The 25,540-nt window shown below is 36.3% G+C and overlaps 1 protein-coding gene across 4 annotated transcripts in view; it reads left to right on the top strand.

Moving 5' to 3' along the window:
* The window catches only part of LOC120779691 (ephrin type-B receptor 1-B), a 102,173-nt gene extending 85,395 nt beyond the window's left edge, over positions 1–16,778 (top strand). For 2 of the 4 annotated variants that reach the window (XM_040112048.1, XM_040112049.1), the window contains 7 exons: positions 7,855–7,902; positions 10,980–11,108; positions 11,171–11,266; positions 11,322–11,692; positions 11,752–11,898; positions 12,551–12,880; positions 13,665–16,778. In XM_040112048.1, the coding sequence (XP_039967982.1) occupies positions 7,855–7,902; positions 10,980–11,108; positions 11,171–11,266; positions 11,322–11,692; positions 11,752–11,898; positions 12,551–12,880; positions 13,665–13,769 (1,226 nt within the window). In that variant the 3' untranslated portion in view covers positions 13,770–16,778. The remainder of the gene's footprint in view (positions 1–7,854; positions 7,903–10,979; positions 11,109–11,170; positions 11,267–11,321; positions 11,693–11,751; positions 11,899–12,550; positions 12,881–13,664) is intronic. The other 2 variants (XM_040112052.1, XM_040112050.1) reach the window with 1 other exon arrangement.
* Positions 16,779–25,540: the final 8,762 nt, after the last annotated feature.

The following is a 25,540-nucleotide window of genomic DNA, read 5'->3' as shown; positions in this document are numbered from 1 at the left end:
ACCGAGTTGTTGACGAGTGCTCTCAGAGAGCAGGAGTGCAAGCGGAGTAGAAAATCGTTGGTCTGTCTGTTGTAATTGCAGTTTCTCGACGTCGAACCTTCCTTGTGTTTGTTCGCGTGCGTTCTTTGCTACACAGAGGCGGGTGCGAATCTTGGCTGCAACAAGATAGTGGTCCGACTTCGGAGTGCACGCACATCTAAAACATCGGAGACGTGTCTTCGTCTATCACAACATGATCGATCTGGTTAGTGGTTTTTCGATCCGGTGACAGCCAGGTAGCTTGATGTATCTTCTCATGCTGGAATCTAGTCAATCAGCCTCAACCCATATGGGGATGTTTCCTCGTGGAGGCTGAATTTACCGACTGTAGTGCCAAAGATACCTTCTTTGCTCACCCTGGCGTTAAAGTCGCGAAGCACGATTTTGACATCGTGGTGGGGGCAGCTCTCATAGTTGCGCTCCAAGCACTCATAGAAGGCATATTTGGTCACATCGTCCTTCTCTTCCGTCGCGGCGTGGGCGCAAATCAGCGATATGTTGAACAACGTCGCTTTGATGCGGATTGTGGCTAGAGGTTCATTCACCGGAGTGAATGATAGTACTCGGCGTCGGAGCCTCTCTCCCACCACGAATCCCACACCAAACTAGCGCTCCTTTATATAGCCACTATAGTAAATGCCACATGGACCTACTCGTGTCTGTCCTTGTCCCGCCCATCGCATTTATTGGATGGCGGTGATGTCAGCCTTTATTTTCACGAGGACATCAACCAGCTGGGCAGCGGCCCTTCTCAACCGGGACCGGACATTCCAGGTGCATGCCCTCAAATCGTAGTCCTTATTTCGTTTGCCATGGTCGTCATCAAAAGGGGGGTCTCTCATCCGAGGCTGTCGTTTAGTTTTCATTGGTACTGTTTTTTACATGGCTGGTCCCGAACCCAGCGCACAACCTTATGTAGGGAATATTTCGCCTTCTCACTTTAGCTCGCCTTCAAACGGATGTTCTTAGGCTACTCAGAGGATACTTGGTCAAAGACCGGAAGTAGTGAGTTGCTTGAGTCATATGTAAAAGAATCGTTTCTGTCCACTCCCAAGTGAATGGCGATCAGAGAACTTTCCTCACTTGCGTGAACTTCTACACATGACTCCATCCTCCAGACGCTGTATGGCCGCGCTCCAGTAAGGATTGGTCTTGTGACGGCCGTACGCACCCACGTGATTATATTCGGTTTTAGTTCCTGCTGAGTATCCTTTTGCACGTTTAATAGGCCACATAATATTTCCTGATGCGTTGCTTAATTATCAATTTCCAAATTCTGTTTGGTATATACCTCGACACCCAAATGTTTCGCAGTGATGGATAGAGAAGTTGTATCTTCACCGAGTAAGGGAAGTTGAATTTGAGGCAGTTTAGTTTTATTCGTGAATAGCATCATGACACCTAGTCCGTTGTAAGACTTTCCGTAAGACTTTTTCCATAATCTCATTGATTACCAGCCCTGATACCAATATCACTATATCATCTACATAAGCTACTGTTTTTATTTCTTCTTCCCAGTTAGTGTAGTATACCATTCAGTTCCACCCATGTGTTCGTGTCACTGAACCGTGTGATGCTATAATGATTCAGTTCATAAGCATCGATTGAATCCATCTGCACACCATGTCATCTATACCGCCCTGTGTCGAGAGACTCCAATGAACGTGCTTATCTTTATGTTCTTAAAGGCTTCTTCTATGTCCAGTAAGTGGCTGCTTTTGTATATTGCTTGAGGTTTAATGACTTTCTGTTACATTTACTACTGTGTAGGACAGTTTCTATTGATCGGCCCTTTATGTAATGTACCATAAGTATGTCCATTAGACTCTCTAAGACATTCCCCTTTAAGAGAAGATACTATATAGACTATATATGTAGTAAAAGTCAATTCTATTCCAATATTATTATATTTATTTCTGTTGTTTTTATGTTTTAAACCACATGATTCTTAAATACGCAAAGAGCAGATTATAATTTTATTACATACATACATATATATGTATGTAGTAATAGTCAATTCATTCGATGCTGGCTATTCAACTTTCAATCTTCAACTGCCGTTTTTCTTGCAACGCGTTCGTCAGGTTCGTTCAACAGTGTCAGGGTTGTATTGTTAAGTAAGTATATTCTAAGTCTTTAGTCCACTGCGGTGTTGCCGTCCTACATTCGGCCCTCCTGACGCCTCATTCGGCTCGAAAGATGACTCAGGTTGAACCGAAGGCTCCCATTTTTTCATGTATTCCGGCCGGGGCCTTCGTGGTCGCCTACTTTCACTACCTCAAACCTACCATGTCCCAAAACTTTGCTTACTTTATATGGACCTAGAAATTTCCGCTTTAATTTTAATCCCGAACCAAACTGTGTGCGCTTAATGGCGACTAACTCGTTTGTCCGGTATTTCGTCTCTTCCTTTCTGTTTTTATTGAATGATTTACGATTTTCTTCTTGTATTTTGCTAATATTTGATTGTGCTGCTTTACGCACATTCTCATACACACGTATTTGCTCTTTCAACTCTGGTATGATTTTTGCCTGATAAAGGTTGATTTTGTTTTGTCGTGAGTCAGGAATACCCTCTACGAAATATTCAATTAAACTCATATCGTCAAGTTTAATTGCCTTTCCCAACTCCATGAGACTATAAAGATACTCTTTATAATCTTCATTGTTACGCTTTCGACGATTTCGTAGCGTACGGTGAACCTCGATGGACGACACTGTAATACCAAACTCAGATTTCAATGCCTGCGCTAACATATCAAAACTAGTAATTCCTCGCTGACTTCGTATGAAAAGTTTTGCTGCACTCTTAAGCAGCTGTTTTGCATATATAAATTTCTGCAATGGATTCCAATGAACTGCCTCAGCATTTTCATTAAATTCGTCTAACCAATCCTCGACCGACAAAGAACCCGAACCGCTAAAAGACGTTAATGAGTCTGCAATATCGCGCAAAGTAAATGGCGTACAACTAAGTGTTTGGTAATGGACTTCACTTGGTGGTGAAGTGCCAGCGTCGCCATACTCGGAGCCCTCATCAACGTCATCATCATTGTTAGCCTCAACAGTCAGGCCATAGTGCTCAAAAAGTCTGTCTTGTAAGGTCATCTTTCGTCCTTTAGTCGGCAGCCCTAACGCAATTAATTTGGCTTTCAAATCATTTATGTACATTTAATTTTAAAATTTCGCTTCTTTCCATCGTGGAAATTACACAGCCAGTTACAATTCAATCTCAAATTATTTAGAAGTTATCAAGAGTAATGTAAAAATATCTTATAAAATAATTTGTCTTATTCACATAAAAGTAGTTTAATTAAATCATACAGCAACTTATTAGGTCGATTTTGCTTTTGCAATTGTGCATAAGGCTTAATACTACTTTAACAATTCACCTCAGCTATCAAAGTATAAAGCTCTCTCGTATACAAAATTTCACCACTCAAATTTTCTTCTTCTGTGTTGCTTACAAGCAATCAAAATAAACTTTCAACATCTTAAGAATGTCATGAAAAATGAGAAAGATAATGATTTAGCTATCAGTTACAATTCAAATTTTCATTCTATTTCTTTTGCTCTTACTACTTTTCTATACTACTCGTACTCATCTGTAGTTCTGCTTGTCCAATTTCAATTCCGCTGCTTCGCCAAATAATGTTTCGTTGCCATTTTCCGATAAGAATTTTTCGATGTATCAGCTACACTTCTTCTGCCAGTATTACAGCCTAGCAACGAGTAGATGATACGATGCCCACAATTTCACGAAGATTTTTGAATCAACGGAAAACTATCTCGCAAGTACATCGAGTGTTCAACCAATAACAATTTGCTTTTGTGCTTTCAGCCTTTTCCACACAAATATTCATTAGCGCTATTCGGCCACCGCCACACCAGCGCAGTATTCGCCAACAAAAACTGTTTATGCTTTTCAGTTTCTGCGGCAACACACGTTTAGTACGTTAGCGCTATTCGGCCTCTGCCACGCCAGTACTCGTACTTCACCAACGAAAAGTATTCACGTTTCCAGCATCTGCCGCAATACACGATTAGTACGCTAGCGCTATTAGGCCTCTGCCACGCCAGTACTCGTTCGTTTCAGCCTCAACCACACAAGACAAAACTTGTTCACTTGCAATATTCAGCTATCGTCAAGCAAGAATTTGCACACAATCTGTTGATGTCTTTCTCCACACAAAATATTAAATATTTTTCGATTAGTGCACTTGCATATTCTTTATGCTAGTATAGCAATATCAACGTCTTTGTTTTTTGGTTGGCCACTGTCACACACACACACAACTGTTCGCGTTAAGCTCATCCCACTTCTGACACCAATTTGTAGTAAAAGTCAATTCTTTTCTAATATTATTACATTTATTTCTGTTGTTTTTATGTTTTAAACCACATGATTCTTAAATACGCAAAGAGCAGATTATAATTTTATTACATACATACATATGTATGTAGTAATAGTCAATTCATTCGATGCTGGCTATTCAACTTTCAATCTTCAACTGCCGTTTTTCTTGCAACGCGTTCGTCAGGTTCGTTCAACAGTGTCAGGGTTGTATTGTTAAGTAAGTATATTCTAAGTCTTTCGTCCACTGCGGTGTTGCCGTCCTACATATATAGCAAAGACTTCTGCTTGAAAAATACTCGGAAAACTTCCCATAGGTATGGTGAGTTTGGTGCGTGAATTGGTGTACGAATTGATTGTACTATCCTTAACCAGTAGCTCGAGGGTGTAATCATTTCATTCAGCTATACTACTAAAAGTGGGATTCTGTAACCAGTCTCGATTTGAGACATTTTGAGGTAAAGTCTCAATTTGTGACTAGTTACTATTCACTAAACAGTCTCTAGGTTAGTCTCAAAATATTGCCTCAAATTTGAGACCTCATAGTTAGCAGGCTACAAAACTAAAAAGAACTCTTGTCTGTCATTCTTAATATACTGAATAGAGATCATCATAGATATTAATCGATTGTCGTTTTTTATATTTTGTAAGCAAATCAAACACGAAAAGGTTAAAACTAAATCAATTTTACATAAATTTCGTAAAACAAAACCAACATATATTTTTTTTTATTGATGGTTATGTTTTTTGACTATGTTATAGAGATTTAGTATTTGTTATTTATTTATTTATTTAATAATTTACGCCAATCGGGATTATACAACATATACTATATAAAGAAATATAATATAAATTGATTTAGAGGGGAAATATAAAATTATAATATAATTATTACATAGAAATTATAGTACAGCAAGTAACAAAAAGAAAATTAAATTTGTCTTGACTAGGGGAATTTTAATAGACGTTGTTTCATATCAGGGATGAATGCGTTGAGTGAGCCGTTGTAGAAATCCACTTCAGTATGCAGCGAGTTGACAAGCAACGCGATGCTATTGTGTGGGCCGTTGAACACGTAGTTTTTTGAGGTTTTTATGGTTATGGTAGAATAGCAAAATCGTCTCAACTGTCAAAAATTCTCTCTAATTTAAAATCTCGAATTTAGAGACTTGAGATTGTATAACAGTACAGAATCGCACGGTAAAGGTAACCTTTAACTTCTTCGTGAAGTTTATCTTTTTGGTAATGCTGTCCCTTGGGAGAAGGGCTAATGGCATTACACCAATTAATTCTTTTATCCTCTGGGATGAAATTGTCTTACATCTACCACACACTCCTAATGTCATATGAAACAGTGTCGGTTTGGCAACCTGACCGCTTACAGCTGAGGCTTCCGCCGTGTGCTGCAGGTTTCCCTAGACAACTTCCACGTTGACGGTCACTTCAGGATCGGTTCCATGAGGAGCTGGTCCTCATGGAGGGTAGCATCACTCCTGTCTTCATGCTAGGGACTTCCAGGGTTTCAGAGTTGTTGTTTAGCGGAAGATAAAAATCCGGGTCCACTCCGGTTACCTAAATCCAACTATCGTGGGAACAGGGGTCTCAGGAGTCGCGGCTTGCGTTAACGTGTTAGCGCCGGGATGAGTGGCATCCTCATCCACCAAAATTTTCTCCGTTGTCCGCTCTCAATGGGCATTTTAGGCTTATATGTCCTCATGATCACCAACTGATTTTTTAGTGTAGCTAACTCTCCAGATGTATTCGTATAACTCATCGTTTAAACAAAGGCCTGCTATCCGGAGTCTTCGACCTCGATGTACTAAGTTCCTCGTTCTGGTTTTTTATGAGCCCGAGAGCAAACTCATATGGCATGCCTGCGCATCTAGGGAGAAACACCGTCAATGTGTACATGAGCGGAGTGTCGTCTCTCCTTTTTGCGCAGAGGACGGGGTCTTCCCACCTAACCAGCTTGGGAGCGATCTCCCTCAGCCAGATAGCAGACCTCTTGTCCTAGTAGTCCACCTGCAGGGTACCTCCTCTAAAGTGTACCCCAGGGAATGATTTTTTTTTTACTAAGCTTTCATTAAGAAGCTTTACCAAACTCCACCTCGACTTGATATAACACATCGAGTGGTTAAGACATGTTCCGCAATACTGCGACAATAACTTATACGGTTATTCTAGTTCGCGGAATACGCTGCTATTCCAGACGAGTGGCCAACAAAGAAAAGTACCTCTGCGTTCCAACGGGGCTCAATTAGCGGCATGACTTCCAGTCTGATCAACATTTAATCTCTATGCCGGAGTGGTAAATCTAAAACTTTCCCCAACCAATTCCACGGCTATCCTATTAACAAACTGAATCAAGTAGTACAGACTGAATCTCAACGTTTCCGTCGATGATGTCAAAATTCCGACAGTAAACAATCCTAAAATTTTAGGTCTGCACTCCACACACAACCGAGATTGCCTAAAAAGTCAAGTCGCTGGCTGGCAAGAATTAGAGCAAGAAATTATAGACCTGTCAAAACGCCTCACTGTGGACTATAACAGTATGTTTTCTGATGTCCCCCATCGTACATCTACACAGTGAGGCCCGCATGCGTCCTGTAAAGGAGCCTAACATTCTTCTCTCCAAACAGTTTCTGGTCGGAGCCGGAGTTCAAGCTGCCGTTCCCATGACAGCCGTTTCTAATTTCATGCAATTGGAGTAAGAGTGTTCTATATAGCAAGGTTTTCGTTTCTACAAACAAGACTGTGCTATATTCGGCATATATTATAAGTAAATTTCGCTAGAGTGAGATCATTTCAAAAATACATGTCATTTCATGTTATTTATATCTCCTGGGCTACCAATCAAATAGTGTTGGAAAGGTGAGATTTTAAGCTTCATTTAACAAAAAAATTAAATTCGGGGAAGTTGGAAAAAAGTTACAGCTGTTCAATAATGAGTGAAAATATGAAGAAATTCGTTATATTTTGAAATTTTTGTATAAAAAAAGGGAAGAATGCCACGCAAGCCACCAATGATATTTGTGAAGTTTACGGAGACTATGCTGCATCAGTTCGTGTAGAACAACAATGGTTCGCTCGCTTAGGTTCAGGAAATTTCGAAATTTCCAAATTTCGATTTACACTGATGGAATAATGTTTCTAGCGGAAAAATTGCAAAAAGGGGTCAACCAAAGTGGCACATATTTGTTTATTTATTTATTAGTATAAATATAAAAAAATAAGTTGAAGTTTGATTAGAAATATGAAAATAATTTTTCGAATATCCAATATACATATCTCATATGTATTACTTTTACCATCGCAATTTTGCCTGAGAAGATTTCATTAAATACTAATCGTATGTACTCACGCGTATAAAAATTACAAAATTGTACTATATATGTTGAATCAGATTTAATTTAATGAACCCTTTTACTTATCAATAGCTTTCTCTATCTAAATTTTAGTTCATGCCATGGATACTACACCAATCGTTAAAACCATTCAATCAAATGGTAATTTTTTTATTTTATATTTATTATTTACGGAATTGGGTATAGTATACTAAATTGGGTAAATAAATGATGATTGGTCCGGATGTCATAAATATTATAATATTTAGAAAGTTTATGTTAAATTAGTTATATTTAAATTGTCTAAGTAGACAAAATATTTTCATTTGCGCTTCTGAACTATCCAACATTTTTAATATTTTACATTCGTTTCAAATATTATATATCATACTAACTACTTCCTTTAGCTATAACAATAGTATACACATCTATAACTATTTTAATAGAACAACATACTTATTGTACTAAGGCATTAATAATACAATATAAAAGGATTTGATAATGATACTACACGTACACTAAATTATGAAAAGAATTTCGTTGATAATTGTCTTTATTTTTTTCTATAATTAATCTGTTCTATGGTTTAAAGCAAAATACTATGAAATCGATGCTAGCCAATATATATATATACATATGTAAAATATAAAACGTTATGTTAAATTTGAACCTTCCATAAACTATTTGCTCAACCGTAATACCATTATCTTTCCAAATAAAAACATATATTTGAGTTTTTGTTGATGAGGTAGTCAGTAACAATGGGGTAATATTGATTACTATCAAAACCCAAATTATTATTAAACAGTGTGGACAGTTTTTAGGTATGAACTTGGGCTAAGTAGTAAATATTATTTAGATAAGATAAGATAACAGTCCAGCTACACTTGGCAGAAAAAGTATGAATACATGCTTATATCTTCTTTTTTCTTGTTAAAAAATCTATTGTATATACTATATTTTAGAGAATAAACACATTAGGGGTACTCTCTTGCTCTTGCAAAACCCTTGCACGGTGCAAGAATTGCATCTTGGTGCACCGGCACAACAACAAACACACGCAGAAAATTATTAGCAATGGCTGTAAAATATGTCAGACCAAAACCCATGTATATTTGCGTGCAATGTCACGCAAAAATATAATTGCAACCGTTATTTAGCCGCCATTTTACATAGACATAATACGTTATTAAATTGTTGAGGAAGGTAAGTTCTAAATAGATTTTATAATTTCTATTTAAATTATAAAGATTTGTTACAGTTTTTTTGTTAAAAATATATGCAGAAGGTGCGTCAATTCACAATAGCCATGCATAATAGTCATTCACAAAAAATTGACCGAATCAGCCGTTCATATATCACTAGATTCTGCAATGGGTGCTCTCGTGCCCTTGTATATTTCGGTATAGTATTTTTGCAATCTGCAATCTTGCAAGAGCAAGAGAATACCCCTATTAAATGCTTATTGCTAGTCTATTGCATAATATTCAAACATAACGAAAACCTGGCACCATTGTTTAATCGATAAATTAAAACAAAATAATCAATTTGACAGCGCAGAAAAAGTCTGTACACAATTAGTAAAACGGGAATTTCCCGAATAACCAAGTCTAAAAGTATCGGAAAGTTAGAGTTTTATTTTTTTTTTTTTTTGTAAGATAAGCAGTTTTAAAAGATAAATGTAGAATGTCCCCTAAATGGAAAGCCTCTCTGATATATTAGTTAAATTCCATGAAGAAAGAAAAGCATACCGTGAAATCGATTGGATTGTTGGAAGAACACACTCTTCCATACTTTTATATAGTGATTAAAAATTACAAAGGTGCCGGCGTTTTTGTATCCACGCATCGTTCCAGGCGGACAAAAATACTAACCGAGTGTGAAACACGTAACGTTTTGAGGAGAGTTGATCAAAACTAGCGACTTACTGCATTCATAATTGCTAAAAGTATTAAAAAAGATTTGAAAGGATCTTCTGCACTGACTATTCGTAAGATTTTAAAGATAGCAGGGTATCATGGTCACGTCGCACGCAAGAGCCGTTCATATCGCTAGCGAATAGGCAAAAGCGATTGCTTTCTCAAAAGAGCACATGAGCAATCCTCTGGAGTTTTGGCAGAACGTTATTTTTCCGATGAGAGCAAGTTGTGCGTCTTCGGAATCAAGGGGCGTAAGACTGTATGGAGAAAAACGGACCGGCTCATGATAAGGAGAACTTGATGCCAACTGTGAAGCATAGAGGTGGTGGAACATTAATATATCAATATTTTAAAAAGAAATTTGAAGAAAAGCTCAGAATAGTTGGGTCTAGGAAGTGACTTTTAACAAAATAACGACCCGAAGCATACCGCAGACATAGCTAAGCTTTGCTTACTCTGCAAGGTTCACAACCAGCTTCAGACGCCACCGCAATTGCCAGAGTTGAATCCCACAGAGCACCTATGGGTTCACTGGAACAAAAATTCCGCCAACCCACAATTACCAAAAACCTATGCTCAAGGATGTACTGCACGAGGAGTGGGCTAAAATATTTTCGACAGAAATCTCCAAGCTTGTTGATTAAATGCCAACAATGTTATTGTTGGAAAATTATTCACTTTTGTTTTAATAAAACTACATTTTTAATATCCTTAATGAAAAAAAAAAATAAATTGAATTTTATAAAAAGTATTTAAAAGCCTTTTTTTTTTTAATGAGTTGCTTTGGTTGGTACCGTTTACTTAGACTTTTCCTGCCTAGTGTATGTCTCAAATATAAACGTAGTCTTTTAGATGGTTTGGAGCAGAAAAAAATTTGCTGAAAGCTTTGTTTTTCTTTTGATAACTTCAGTCTTTTTAAACTAATTCTATACTAACATACTAACAGATTACATATTGTGCTATTTACCATGCTCAATTGAACATGGCAACGCTTATAATTTATAACTATAAAATAAAAAAAAAATTGTCCTGGCGATTCACAGATATATGTATGTCAGATCTTTAACTAATATCTAAAATTAGTCAAAATGTAAAAAGTACTTATGTAATTGTAGCTTTATGTGCACATAAATGTATATTAACAGATTGCTTATGGTGCTTTCGATTAGTAAGGTGTTTTTAAGTAAGGCGTTAAAATTTATGTTCTTAACATGATAATAGTATCGCCACAAAACAGTGTATTCTTGAAGCTGTTTATTTCTAGGAAAATTGTCTGCATGTATAAAACACAATTTAAAATAAACAATTAAACTTTTGCAGTGACTACGCCTTTATTTGGAAATAGTCGGAGTTATGTCGACCCTCATACATATGAAGATCCTAACCAAGCCATCCGTGAATTCGCACGGGAAATCGATGCAAATTATATAACAATTGAAGCTATAATAGGTATAACGTATAATGTAAAATATAAATATTTCCATGTTTCAATAACATAAATTATATATTAGGCGGAGGTGAGTTTGGGGATGTGTGTCGTGGACGTTTAAAAATTCCCCCTAATTTTGTTCAAGATATTGATGTTGCAATAAAAACTCTAAAACCAGGTACTTTAGCTTTTTGTAAAAATTTAAGTTGGTGATCAATAACCCTCGACCTTAGGTTCGTCCGAAAAAGCGCGTTGTGACTTTTTAACAGAGGCATCGATAATGGGCCAATTTGATCATCCTAACGTTATATATCTTCAAGGAGTGGTAACTCGTTCTAACCCCGTTATGATTATTACTGAATACATGGAAAATGGCAGCCTTGATACATTTTTACGTGTCAATGATGGGAAATTTCAAACATTGCAGCTAATTGTCATGTTACGTGGTATAGCCAGTGGTATGTCTTATCTAAGTGACATGAATTACGTCCATCGTGACTTAGCAGCTCGAAATGTTCTTGTGAATGCTCAACTTATATGTAAAATAGCAGATTTTGGATTATCTCGTGAGATAGAAAATGCTAGTGACGCATACACAACTCGGGTATGTCCATAAAAAATTTAAAAGAAACGATAAAACAAAGACTGATTTACATGCCGTAGGGTGGAAAAATACCAGTTCGTTGGACAGCGCCGGAAGCTATAGCTTTTCGTAAGTTTACATCGGCATCAGATGTATGGTCGTATGGTGTGGTTTTATGGGAAGTTATGTCGTATGGCGAACGACCTTATTGGAACTGGTCAAACCAGGTGATTTTTATTCTATAATAGTCAGGGGTGTTGTGGAATCTGATAGTTGTCGGAATCAGAACTGAAACCGATGAAAAAGTAGTAGGTATAATGAATTCAGATATTACATATTGGTTTGATGTTCGAAACAGAATTTGTATCGGTTTTGGGTGTTACGGAAATAAATTTTATCAGTTTTGCTATCAGAAACGACTATCTTCGCTGACAGATTTGAAATGTAAGTTAAGAAATCAAGTTATTTTATTCTTACGAATTAATTTGTTTTATTCTTACGAAATAATTTATCTTTATTTCTATAGGGAAAACATAAGAAAAAACCCGAAATGTCTTAATTATTGAGATTTTGGAAAAAAATCCGGATATTTAAAAAATATTTAAAAAGGTAATTTAACACCCAAATGAATCTCATAAAAAATTTTAATAGGCTTGCTTCCAAGTGTATTAATTTGCAAATTTTGTCACATTAGTAAACAGCTGATTCGAATATTAGTTTTTCGCATGCTCGGAAAGACGAAAATCTAATCAGATTCGGTAACACCATCAAAAATCAGAATTGGTTTGCGATTATGATAACTATTCAAATCTGTCTTGGATTCCACAACACTCGTGAATAGCAAGGATATCCGAGTTATTGCATTTTTGTTGCTTTCAGGATGTCATAAAGAGTATAGAAAAGGGTTACAGACTTCCGGCTCCTATGGATTGTCCAGAAGCATTGTATCAGTTAATGCTTGATTGCTGGCAGAAGCAACGTACTCACCGACCTACATTTTCAAGTATAGTATCAACATTGGATAATTTAGCCCGACAACCGCAAGCACTGCTAACAACAAGAAATTCGCCCGAAAACGATGGATCACATATTTTAGAGGGACAACGTGGTCACAACATTTTTATAAGTACGGACTTATGGTTGGAAAATATTAAAATGTCCCGCTACTCACAGCACTTTAATGAGGCTAATTTGGTGACTGCCCAACAGGTATATTTATATCTTAAAACTTTCATTACATTTACTTGTTTTGGAATAATTTGATAATTGTTGTTGATTGGCAATATAACAACTTTGAGATTATAGACTTTTAGAAAGTACCTCGTGCATTTTGTTAGTTAAATAAAAATCAATGCCAAAACATAATTGACTCTGAAATGTTGTTATTTTAATAATTTTTAGTGAAGATGGGTGAAAATGTAAAAATTAAATGAAATATATCGTTTTGACCACCTCGGTGTATGATTTATTATGTAAGATTTTTAATGACAGTAAAAGCACATTTTTAATACTAAAATATGGTTAGTTACTTATTGTTGACGAAATAGGACTTACGTTCATTGAAATGGGCTATTCATCCACCTTCTCTCCCATGCACTAAGTAATGGATTGTATTACATAGTTTTACCGCTTCTGTTGGTGTGAGCGTAAGTTATTTCAATAAAACTAAGAGCGAATTCTCCGATTAGGATCACGTGATTCGATAGTAATTAATGTTTATTGTGATTTATAGCTGATTTGTTTGTTATTAGCTAATGAGGTGCTAAATAAGATTGTGATCAATTAAATATTACGTTTAAAATGTAATGATGGATTCACCAAGTTTGTTTATTAGAAAGGTTTTTCGAACTCAGTAACTATTTCCAAGCCTTTAGTGTTTGCAAACCGCAATTTAATGTTCTTTGTTCTCACTGTTTAATTTGCATATATAATATATATACTATATCTGGATTTAAAATAACTACCAACTTTTATACTTTTCTTTTTATTATAGATATCTCGATTAACGGCTCAACAATTATCTGACATGGGTATAATATTAGTCGGTCATCAAAAAAAGATTTTACATCAGGCCAGACAATTGGATATTATAATTTAGGATACAAGAGAATTTGCAGATGCATCATTGTATATACGGCATCACTATTATTAAAATTTCGTTCAAAGTAATAAGTATTATATCAGAAAATTCCCCCTTAAACATAAGACATTCGTTCCAATTATTACATTTCTTTTTTATATAATGCGTAGATATGTATAACCCACTACATAAATATATATATTAGAAATATTTGTACACAAAGCTTAGTTTGTGGAAACTTTGGACTTTTACTGCGAGTTTTCTCAATGACTGTAATATATAAAATTTTATGTTTTTTTCTTAATTTGCTTACATTAAGAATTGCACTGCTTATTTGAAACTGAATTTTAGTTATTATAGAAACTATATAATAATGTGTAAATAATCGAATAATACAGTTGAAATATTGGTAATATTAAAGCGAATTATTTAAAATGTAAAGATTTGCTGTTAGGAGGCAATTCTAATTAGTTTTCTTGTTACTACGACTAACATCTCTTATTGGTTTCCCTCTTAATCTATTCGAAACATTTTTTGTAAAGAATATGTTATCATATGAAATACGACTAATATTTTGTGGTGAAAAATTAATCTAGTATATTTCTTAAGAAGAGGTCAAATTGAATTTTATCGAAATAAATTTCACCAAACTGCTTTAATCAGCTTAACATTCCTATTCCCAGTCACCAATCAAAGAATAGTGTTTTGCATAACACTCGATATCGGTATTGAGGTACATTTGTTCTAAATTTTTTTCTCGAATTTGTATAAAATTTAATATAATATTCGAATTTAGTACGATGATTTAAACACAACTATAAGAGAACTAAGCCATATATATGAACCTAATATTAATCAAAATACGATTACTGGTTTGCTTGCAAATTAGTCATTATATTCCTATACCTTCGCGCAGATTTTCTATTGTTCAGAACTCTAAGAATATAAGTGTGAATATAAATTCTAATTCACATTTTTGTTAACATGCAAACAAATATCCTTTATGAAGTTTGATCTTCGTTGTTGCTGTTGGTCATGTACTGCAAAACACAAACTGAAACCGTTGACGGAGTAACTTGAATACATTTGCCTCAAGCATCTCTTTCCTCGCTATCTCCATATAAATAGGTCATAAACAGTTTTAATTTCTAAAAGTTGGTAATTACTATTGCTGTTGCTCTAGTAATGTCATAAACCATAACTTTTGAAACCGTTGACAGTGTAACAGTACGCATACTTGAAACATCTGAGGTGTGAGGTCGTTTTATTATATAATAGTGTTACCATGCTTTTACAGCAAAGCTGATCAAAACATAACGATAATGCTGTAAACTACAACATTCCTTAATTTTTTTGGACGCAATATAAAAGTATAGTTATTAGTTGCGCAGATAATTTTTATGTTCATAATTGGTATGCGATCCTGCCTGAAGAATCTCACATACATCGGTTGCTAGCCACGATAGAATCACTTGGAAATCTCCCGAGATGACAGTTCTTTAACGTGTAGCAATTCTCGTTCGTTCCGATTAGGTAAATTCGATTGTGTGGAAACAGACAGTTTTAAGTACTACTTTGTAGTGCATATGTACATAACTGTTTTCCAATTCCTCTTATTTAACTAGAATATTATTAACTCAATATTTCCAACTCAAACCAAACTTCAAAAAGTTAGTAAATATATTTTCGTGTACTCAATTTGTTAATTTTGATCATATATTAGTTCTCTTATATAGTATATATTTTTTGGCCACAAGCTTCAAGTCGTTACAGAATGGAATGTTCGTACTCTGAAAAGTTAGATGAAGTTGATTGCCACCTCTGAGAAAGGCTTTCACATGTATGCGCCCTTAAATGCAACCTCAATGTTTAAAAGTTATTAACGGTTGAACTTTTAGTTTTTTCTTTGAATATTATAACTGAATGAAAAATCATAATTTTAAAATGCAGAGCTCATTGGCTTATGGGAAAAGTGCTAGTCTACAAAAACGGTCTATAAGCGGTTGCGATATATTCATCGTCTAACATCAAAAAGAAAAACCAAAACAGAGAAAACAGAAACTACTTTTGTCCAGCGGTAAATTTTCAATAAGTTCATACTTGACGAGGATTTCTTTGAGATGTCTATCAACCTACATTACATAGTAATAGGAGAAAAAAAATTTGCCTACCCTAATGTATGTATATCCATACATATATCTATCTATTCACATAGGCGGTATTCAGTTTTGCATGTTCTCATGTTTAATGTAATGTAAAATTGTCCAATCAAATTGTGATATAATTCATTTTATTTTGTGAATGGAATACTTCGTAACTACATCGGCTTGGGCAGGCACGAATTCGGAAAAGTAAACTGTCTTTGTATCATAATTCATATTAAATCTTTCTTGAAAAAGTTTGACATAACAAATTAATAAATTTAAATACGTATAAAATAAATTGATGATAAGAAGATATTATGTTGCTTAAACAATTGTGTGTTAAACAAGATTTCATAATTTATTGCATATAATTAAAAGAAAACACTTCGGTTTGATATTATTTAACTATTTTTGACAATATGACCTGGTAGAAGCAATATGTGGGCTAATTTAAAAATAAAACTACCATGCACATAAGCACTTCACTATTTTATTTCCAACATATGAAGCCCCGCTATGAAAATCAAAAGTTAAAAACATAACAAATAAAACTTAAAAGGCAAACATTTATTTTTTGAAATTAATGAAAGAAATATTTGCAATATCGTCAAACTTGAAGAAAGAGGAAGGAGTATTAAAAAGCAATATTTGAGTATAGTAAATTAAATCGTTAGTTATAACTGTACCCCCGTTTAAATATTTTGAACCCTGTAATAATATGTATATGTCAACTTTAGAAAACAATATATAGTTCTATAAATGAAATCAATAGGTATTGTACTCTTGCACTTGACTCTTGCAATTTATCGTTAGATGATCGAGAACAGAACGAATATTGCTAATAAAATATATATAATAAAAGCAATCCATTTTATATCATAAAGCTAAGTATTCATGTTTTTACAAAAGAACCAAAATGGATAAGAAATTGAGTAAAATTGGCAGTCACCAGTAGCAGTCGATTGTGGTAAACTCCTAACTTGTGCTGTCTGAAGATCAGGGAACGACAAAAGCTTTTCAGCTCCTAAACAGCGGACATCAGCTTCTACACCAATTCATTGCTACAAGATAATTTCCAGTGTATGAAGATATGAATATCGGAAATAGTTCACCTATTAGAGAAATGGTAAAAGCATCGCATTTGTGTTCACCACATAACTATACTATGAAGGATTTTTTTTTGTATGTTGGAATCAGAATTTGTGTCGGTTTTCGATGTTATGTACCCACTTTTAATTGTCTTACGAGGAGGCATAAAGGAAAGGGTGTCGACTCTAAGTGAGATATGACATTGACAGACGGCAGCGTTAATCCGGACTAACTGCCTTAATCCGGATTAATTCAGGAGTTAGTAAAGATAACTCCGTTGATAACTCCCATTTAATCCTCAAAATTTTAGAGAGTTAATTGCATTTTCGTTGGCAACATTGTTAAAAATTACTAATTTTAATCTATTGTGAATAAAAAACAAGCAACACTGACAGCTGTTTATCAAATTTTCAATAATAAAACAAGAAGTGGCTGCGATTTAGAATAGCATTCCTGGATTTCGAGGTTAAGATGGGTATGTACAGATAGGGGAGGTTCCCCAGATCAATAATACATTTATTAGAGTGATTCAAAAAAAAATATTTTTTTTTCGTTTGGTACTCGAAAAAATAGGTTCCTAGACACCTCTAAGAAAGCCCCTCCAAATATGAGTTTTTAATTGTAACGGGAAGGTCCTCCTACATACAGTTTTTTACTTTTTCTTATTATCAGATAGAAAAATTTATATCTCGCTTCCAATTACTTGACAAAATATCTTGTTCCTAAGATTTTGTAGGAAATTAAATGCTCTACAAAAAAGGTCTATCATGATTTTTTCGTAAACCCAAACGTTTAAAAGATATTAACAGTTGAAGTTTGATTATTTTTGGGAAAATTTTTTATTTCTTATGAATTTTACAACTCAATAAAAAAAATTATTATGAATAGATTTTTGGAGAGGCTTTCTTAGAGGTGTCTAGGAACCTATTTTTCAGAGTACCAAACGAAAAAAAAAATTTTTTTTTGATCCACCCTAATATGCATTGATGTTTGACGATGAATATCTCGTAAACGCTTAACTTAATCGAAAAATCATATAAGACCACTTTTATAGTTTTTTTTATAATTTTTTTTCATTAAGTTATAAATTTCATAAGAAATAAAAAATTTTCCCAAAATTAATGAAACTTTAACTGTTAATATCTTTTAAACGTTTGGGTTTACGAAAAAATCATAGTAGACCTTTTTTGTAGAGCATTCAATTTCCTACAAAATCCAAGGAACAATATATTTTTTTAAGTAGTTGGAAGCGAGATATAAATTTTTCTATCTGATAATAAGAAAAAATAGAAAACTGTATGTAGGAGGACCTTCCCGCTACAATTAAAAACTCATGTTTGGAGAGGCTTTCTTAGAGGTGTCTAGGAACCTATTTTTCCGAGTACCAAACGAAAAAAAATTTTTTTTTTTTTGAATCACTCATATACATATATAGTTGCCGTTGAATTATGGTTTTTGAGATATTTGCATTTAAATTTAAAAAATCAACTATTTAAAATGCGTGTTTCTCCGATTTATAATGCATTTTACACTTATATTTTTAACTTTTGTATCCACTAACACTTCACTAATTCGTTTCTAATCATTTATTTTATAATAAATAGTGCAAAAATAACTTTAATTCCATATCAAACTTTAGTTAAAATTCATTTATTCATAAAATAAGAAAATGGTTGTAAACAATCAAAAAATTAGTAATACCATATGTTGTAATGAAATAAAAAATACGAAGAAAGAAAGATTATGACGTCATAACTAAATTAAGTATCGTGTGATGACTAATGTAAAACCTTTCAGAATTCTCATTATCTTGATAAATCCCGGTGTTTGATCGGCCAGGGTTATTTTTTTTTTGAAGAGCGGCCGAAGGCTCCCAACGCAAAAAGGAATTCAACGCAAAAGAACTGAGCACGCCCAGGTGTTGGTCCGACCGAGGGTTATTTTTTTTGAAGCGCGGCCGAAGGCCGCCAATGCAGAAAGGAATTATATGCGGAAAACTAATGTGTTATATATTTATTGTTTTCTTTATTTCTTTTGGTTCTTCTGTAAATTATGAACGTAAGGTAGCACTGATTATTAGTTAGAATGCAACCCTTTTGTTATTGTGTGAACAAAAATAATTGAACAAAAGTTAAATGTTGAAAAAAAGTTATTTTTGCATTATTTAATATAAAATAAATGGTCAGAAATGAATTAGTGAAGTATAAAATTCATTTTAAATGGGAGAAACACGCATTTTAAATAGTTGAATTTTTGAACTTTGAATGCAAATATCTCAAAACCATAAGTCAGCGGCAACTATATGTACATATTTTGTTAATCTGGAGGACCTCCTCTATCCGTACATACCCATTTTAAGCCCGAAATCCGGGGATGCTATTCTAAAATTTACCCCAAGAAGTTTTATGTTATGATGCAGCTTTAAAAATAACGTGTTAATATGTTTTTGTAATAAAAAATGGTTTTGTAAAAATTGGTCGGCTAACAACCTCACTGTTTACCTTCTATCCATTTTCATTGAAAATATCATAAAAATGATAATCAGATGTTTACGAGAGTTTAAAACTCGCATAGCTACTGTCTGTCACCTACAAATTTGGATCTGATGCTGCTACTGACCTAAGAAGACACATATGGAGAAGCCAAAATATCCCTCGTAGCAATGAGATTTTTAAGCATTAAGGAAATTAGTAATAATTCGGATTGCTCTTGTTAGCACCATCATTGCAGCTCCACAGTAACACAGACTTCTTATTATTCTAGTATGTTTGAAAACTAAGAGCTCGACGATGACATTAAGGGATCGTCTCAGTGTGTGTGTTTAATGTATAAATTAACTAATCGGTCCGGTTTTTTTATAAATAAATACATTCATGACGAATACAAAAAAAAATTTTCTATGTATATTTATTGGGTGTATAATAGTGAAATAAATTGTTGAAATTATGCATAAAAAAGGTTATGTGCGATGTCCACGTTTGCGGCCGCAATTTTGATCTAAAACAAAACAGTTTCTCGTAGAAAAAAATTGGAAGAGTAAAAAGAAACAAACTCCATTCTGAGAAAAACGCGTTTAAAGGTCTCCGTACCCCACTCTGTTCCCGTTCTACAAGAAACACTGTAGCGCCCGTTATAATTTGAATTTCGATTTTAAAATTCAATGAGAATGTTTATTACTATACTGTAAAAAAATAATTTTTCGAAAATTACACACTGAGACGATCCCTTAATCCCAATATTGGGATATACTTTATACTTAACGTGGGAAGGAGGGACATCTTTAGGTTTTAATGTAACTTCCTTCCTACGTAAGAGTATGGAAAACATTACAAACAACAAAATAAAATATACTGCTTCGTACGTAATTGGCCTAAAACTTTATAGGAAACAGAAAGGTGTAACTTCGTATTAGCTCGCGTTGTAAAAGGAGGGGGATGGATGTGGCATCTCTATGGACTTATAGTAAGCACCTCGGGAAGTTCAAGGTCTGTCGCAAAAGAAACAGAACTTTTTAAATATAATTGTGAAATAAAAAGCTTGATCTCTTGTTGACATTTCGTAAAAATTTTAAAACAATTGGCTACCTACAATCGATGTTATCGATCAAAAAGTGACAGCAGCTTTTGGTCATCGGTCGTAAAGTGGAAAGAGCAAATATTAAATTTTGTTTTAAACTTGGGAAAACGTTTACTGAAACATTTCAAATGATGAAAAAAGTTTATGGTGATCAGTGCCTATCCCGTAGTAATGTGCATAAGTGGTTTAAGTGATTCCAAGAAGGTCGTGGGGACCTCTGTGACGATCAGAAGTCGGTCGTCTTCAGAAGTCAAAAATAAAGACAATGCTGATTTGTTTTTACGATTCCGAGGGTATTGTACACCGAGAGTTCGTCCCACCTGTCCAAACGATTAATGCTGTGTTTTACCTTGGTGTTATGAAGCGTCTTTTGTCACGCATTCGTTGTGCTCGACCACAATACCGTGAGGCAGGGTCCTGGCGCCTGTTGCACGATAATGCGCCGTGTCATTGGTCGACGCCTGTCACTGGTTTTTTGACAAAAAACTCCATATTAACCATTAATCATTCACCCTACTCACCTAATCTGGCACCCTTTGATATTTACCTATTTAGAAAACTTCATTTGCCCATGAAAGGATACTGGTTTCACGACATTTCAGCTATCCAAAAGGCGACGACCTATGTTCTCCAGAGCATTCCGAAAAATGAGGATGGAGTCATGTGTAGAAGTTCATGCAAGTGAGGAAAGTTCTCTGATCGCCATTCACTTGGAAGTGGACAGAAACGATTCTTTTACATATGACTCAAGCAGCTCACGACTTCCGGTCTTTGACCAAGTATCCTCTGGGTAGCCTAAGAACATCCGTTTGAAGGCGAGCTAAAGTGAGAAGGCGAAATATCACCTACATAGGGTTGTGCGCTGGGTTTGGGACCCGCCACGTAAAAAAACACCCCCAATGAATAGTAACAACCAGCTTCGGATGAGAGACCCCCTTTTGTTGACGACCACGGTAAACGAAATAAGGACTACGATTTAAGGGCATGCACCTGGAATGTTCGGTCCTTAAGTGGGAAGGTGTCGCTGCCCAGCTGGTTGATGTCCTCCTGAAAATAAAGGCTGACATCACCGCCGTACAAGAAATGCGATGTACGGGACAACGACAACGACGAGTAGGTCCTTGTGGCATTTTCTACAGTGGCCATATAAAGGAGCGCAAGTTTGGTGTGGGATTCGTGGTGGGAGAGAGACTCCGTCGCTGAGTACTATCATTCACTCGGGTGAATGAACGTCTAGCCACAATCCGCATCAAAGCGAGGCTCTTCAACATATCGCTGATCTGCGCCCACGCCCCGACGGAAGAGAAGGACGATGTGACCAAAGATGCCTTTTATGAGTGCTTGGAGCGCACTTATGAAAGCTGCCCCCGCCACTATGTCAAAATCGTGCTTGGCGATTTTAACGCCAGGGTGGGCAAAGAAGGTATCTTTGGCACTACGGTCGGTAAATTCAGGCTGATCCACTTCGCCGGGGCCCGAAATATGGTTATCTGTAGTACTAAATTCCAGCTTAAGAAAATTCATCAAGCTACCTGGCTGTTTCCGGATCGAAAAACTAACAACCAGATCGATCATGTTGTGATAGATGGAAGACACGTCTCCGATGTTTTAGATGTGCGTGCGCTCCGAGGTCCTAACATCGACTGGGACCACTATGTTGTTGCAGCTAAGATTCGCATCTGCCTCTCTGCAGCAAAAAACGCAAGCCAACAAACACAAGGAAGGTTCGACGTCGAGAAGCTGCAATCACAACAGACAGCTGAACGATTTTCTACTCGGCTTACACTCCTGCTCTCTGAGAGCACTCGTCAACAACTCGGTATAAGGGAACTGTGGGACGGCATTTCGAACTCCTTACGTACAGCTGCAACCGAAACCATTGGTTTTCGGAAAGTACAAAGGCACAGCTGATACGACGAGGAGTGCCGTGTGGCAGCGGAGAGAAAACAGGCTGCCCCCCTTGCACCGTTACGATCGACCACAACACGTGCGGGATGGGATAGATACAGAGAGTTGAAGAGGGAAGCGAGACGCATTTGCAGACAGAAAAAGAAGGAGGCGAAATGCGTGAGTACGAAGAGCTTGCTGGCCGACAGGGGTAATGCTCGAAAATTCTACGAACAAATGCGGCAGCTTACAGAAGGTTTCAAGACCGGAGCATACTCTTGTAGAACCCCCAAAGGTGATCTAGTCACCGATGCCCAGAGCAAACTTAGATTAAGGAGGAAACACTTCTCCAGCCTGCTGAATGGCAGTGAACGCACAACACCAGGAGAAGGAGTACCCGATTCCCCAATCGATGACGATGGAGCAGACGTTCCATTGCCCGACCATGAAGAATTTCGAATAGCAATTGCCCGCCTGAAGGACAAAAAAGCGGCAGGGGCCGACGGATTGCCAGCCGAGCTATTCAAACACGGCGGCGAAGAACTGGTAAGGAGCATGCATCAGCTTCTTTGTAAAATATGGTCGGACGAAAACATGCCCAACGGTTGGAATTTAAGTGTGCTATGCCCAATCCATAAAAAAGAAGACCCTACAATCTGCGCCAACTACCGTGAGATTAGCCTCCACAACATCGCATATAAGGTTCGAGCGTATTGTGTGAAAGATTAAAGCCCACCGTCAACAAACTGATTGGACCTTATCAGTGTGGCTTTAGACCTGGCAAATCAACAACCGACCAGATATTCACCATGCTACAAATCTCAAAAATCGACAAAATCCAAATCCAAGAATCGACACACACCACCTCTTCGTCGATTTCAAAGCTGCTTTCGACAGCACGAAAAAGAGCTGTCTTTATGCCGCGATGTCTGAATTTGGTATCCCCGCAAACTAATACGGCTGTGTAAAATGACGTTGAGCAACTCGAAAAGCTCCGCCAGGATCAGGAAGGACCTCTCCGAGCCGTTCGATACCAAACGAGGTTTCAGACAAGGCGACACTCTATCGTTCGACTTCTTCAACCTGCTTCTGGAGAAAATAGTTCGAGCTGCAGAACTAAATAGAGAAGGTACCATCTTCTATAAGAGTGTGCAGCTGCTGGCGTATGCTCATGATATTGATATCATCGTCCTCAACACCCACGCCGTTAGTTCTGCTTTCTCCAGACTGGACAAGGTAGCAAAAGAAATGGGTCTGGCAGTGAACGAGGGCAAGACGAAATATCTCCTGTCATCAAATAAACAGTCGTCACACTCGCGACTTGGCACTCACGTCACTGTTGACAGTCATAACTTTGAAGTTGTAGATAATTTCTCTATCTTGGAACCAGCGTAATCACCACCAACAATGTCAGCCTGGAAGTCCAACGCAGGATAACTCTTGCCAACAGGTGCTACTTCGGACTGAGTAGACAATTGAGAAGCAAAGTCCTCTCTCGACAAACAAAAACCAAACTCTATAAGTTACTCATAATTCCCGTCCTGCTATATGGTGCAGAGACTTGGAGGATGTCAACAACTGATCAGTCGACGTTGCGAGTTTTCGAGAGAAAAGTTCTGCGAAAGAGTTATGGTCCTTTGCGCGTTGACCACGGCGAATATCGCATTGGTTGGAACGATGAGCTGTACGAGATATACGACGACATTGACATAGTTCAGCAAATTAAAATACAGCGGGTACGCCGGCTAGGTTATGTTGTCCGAATGGACGAAAACACTTCAGCTCTGAAAGTATTCGACGCAGTACCCGCCGGGGGAAGCAGGGGAAAAGGAAGACCTCCACTCCGTTAGAAGGACCAGGTGGAGAAGGACCTGGCTACGCTTGGCATATCCAATTGGCGCCTCGTAGCAAAAAGAAGAAACGACTGGCGCGATGTTGTTAACTCGCCTATAATCGCGTAAGCGGTGTCTACGCCAATGAAGAAGAAGATTCCGAAAAATGACCTTAAACACTCATTTGAAATGAAACTTCTTTGAATAAAAAAATATAACTTTTGAAGAATATTAATTTTTGTTGTTTTTTAACAGTCCTGTTTCTTTTGCGACAGACCTTGTAGAACAATGTGAGCGAAAGTGCAAACAAATTAATTAATACTCCCCCTGGCACCCACAACCTTGGTTATGGCAGGGGTACGAATGCTGCCCCCAATCAAACTCATTCACGATAAACTAGGTGCTAAGACACCACACCAAAAGGTTACCACAACTAAAAGAGAACTGAGTCTTATTAATTAATCTTATTAACCTTATGTTATTGATAAGACGACCGCTGGTACACTTGCGAATTATTCACTAAATTTTCCATATTTTCGCGCTATTTTTATTGTTCAGAACGTAAAGATAAAACGTGAGTGCGAATATAAATTGACATCTCCGTTAACATGCAAAAAATTTTCATTTATAAAACCTGTTGGTTTTGTAATCCAAAAAAAAATTGAAACCGCTCATAGAGTAACCAAAATACGCATGCTTTAACCATCTCTTTCTTCGCTATCTCCATATAAGTAAGTAAAATAAACAGATTTAATTTGTAAAAGTTGGTCTCTACTATTGCTGTTGCGCATGTAATGTGATTAACTATCAATAATGATAGAAACAAAGATTGCGCAATGACGAGGTCAAATTTTTTTCGTTCTGAATAAGAATAAGAAGCAATTTTGTACTGCAGGTGTGGGCACACAGGCGAGAAGTATGACATCTGGCAGCACCGTTTGTCAGTTATTCTATTCTTTCTTTCTCTTGATATTTTTTCTGGAAAGTTACAGTTTCAATTTAATTCATAGAATTTAGTTTTTTAAGAAGCGTCACTTATTGTACAGACGCCAACAAGAAGAGAAGTCTCTGAATTATCTTAATATATAAACGTTTAATAATTGATGTGGAGTTTTATTAGGCCACATAATTGGTGACCCCTACGGTTTAACAACACACACAAGCCGGTCAACACCAGAAACAACACTATATCACCTCGCCGCCCAGTTGACGAGGTTATTATATTCTTTCTTTCTTTTGCTATTCTATCTGGAAAGTTACA

The sequence above is a fragment of the Bactrocera tryoni genome, unplaced genomic scaffold (assembly GCF_016617805.1).
Source record: "Bactrocera tryoni isolate S06 unplaced genomic scaffold, CSIRO_BtryS06_freeze2 scaffold_11, whole genome shotgun sequence".
NCBI lineage: Eukaryota > Metazoa > Arthropoda > Insecta > Diptera > Tephritidae > Bactrocera > Bactrocera tryoni.
This window is presented reverse-complemented; position numbering and strand designations above follow the sequence as displayed.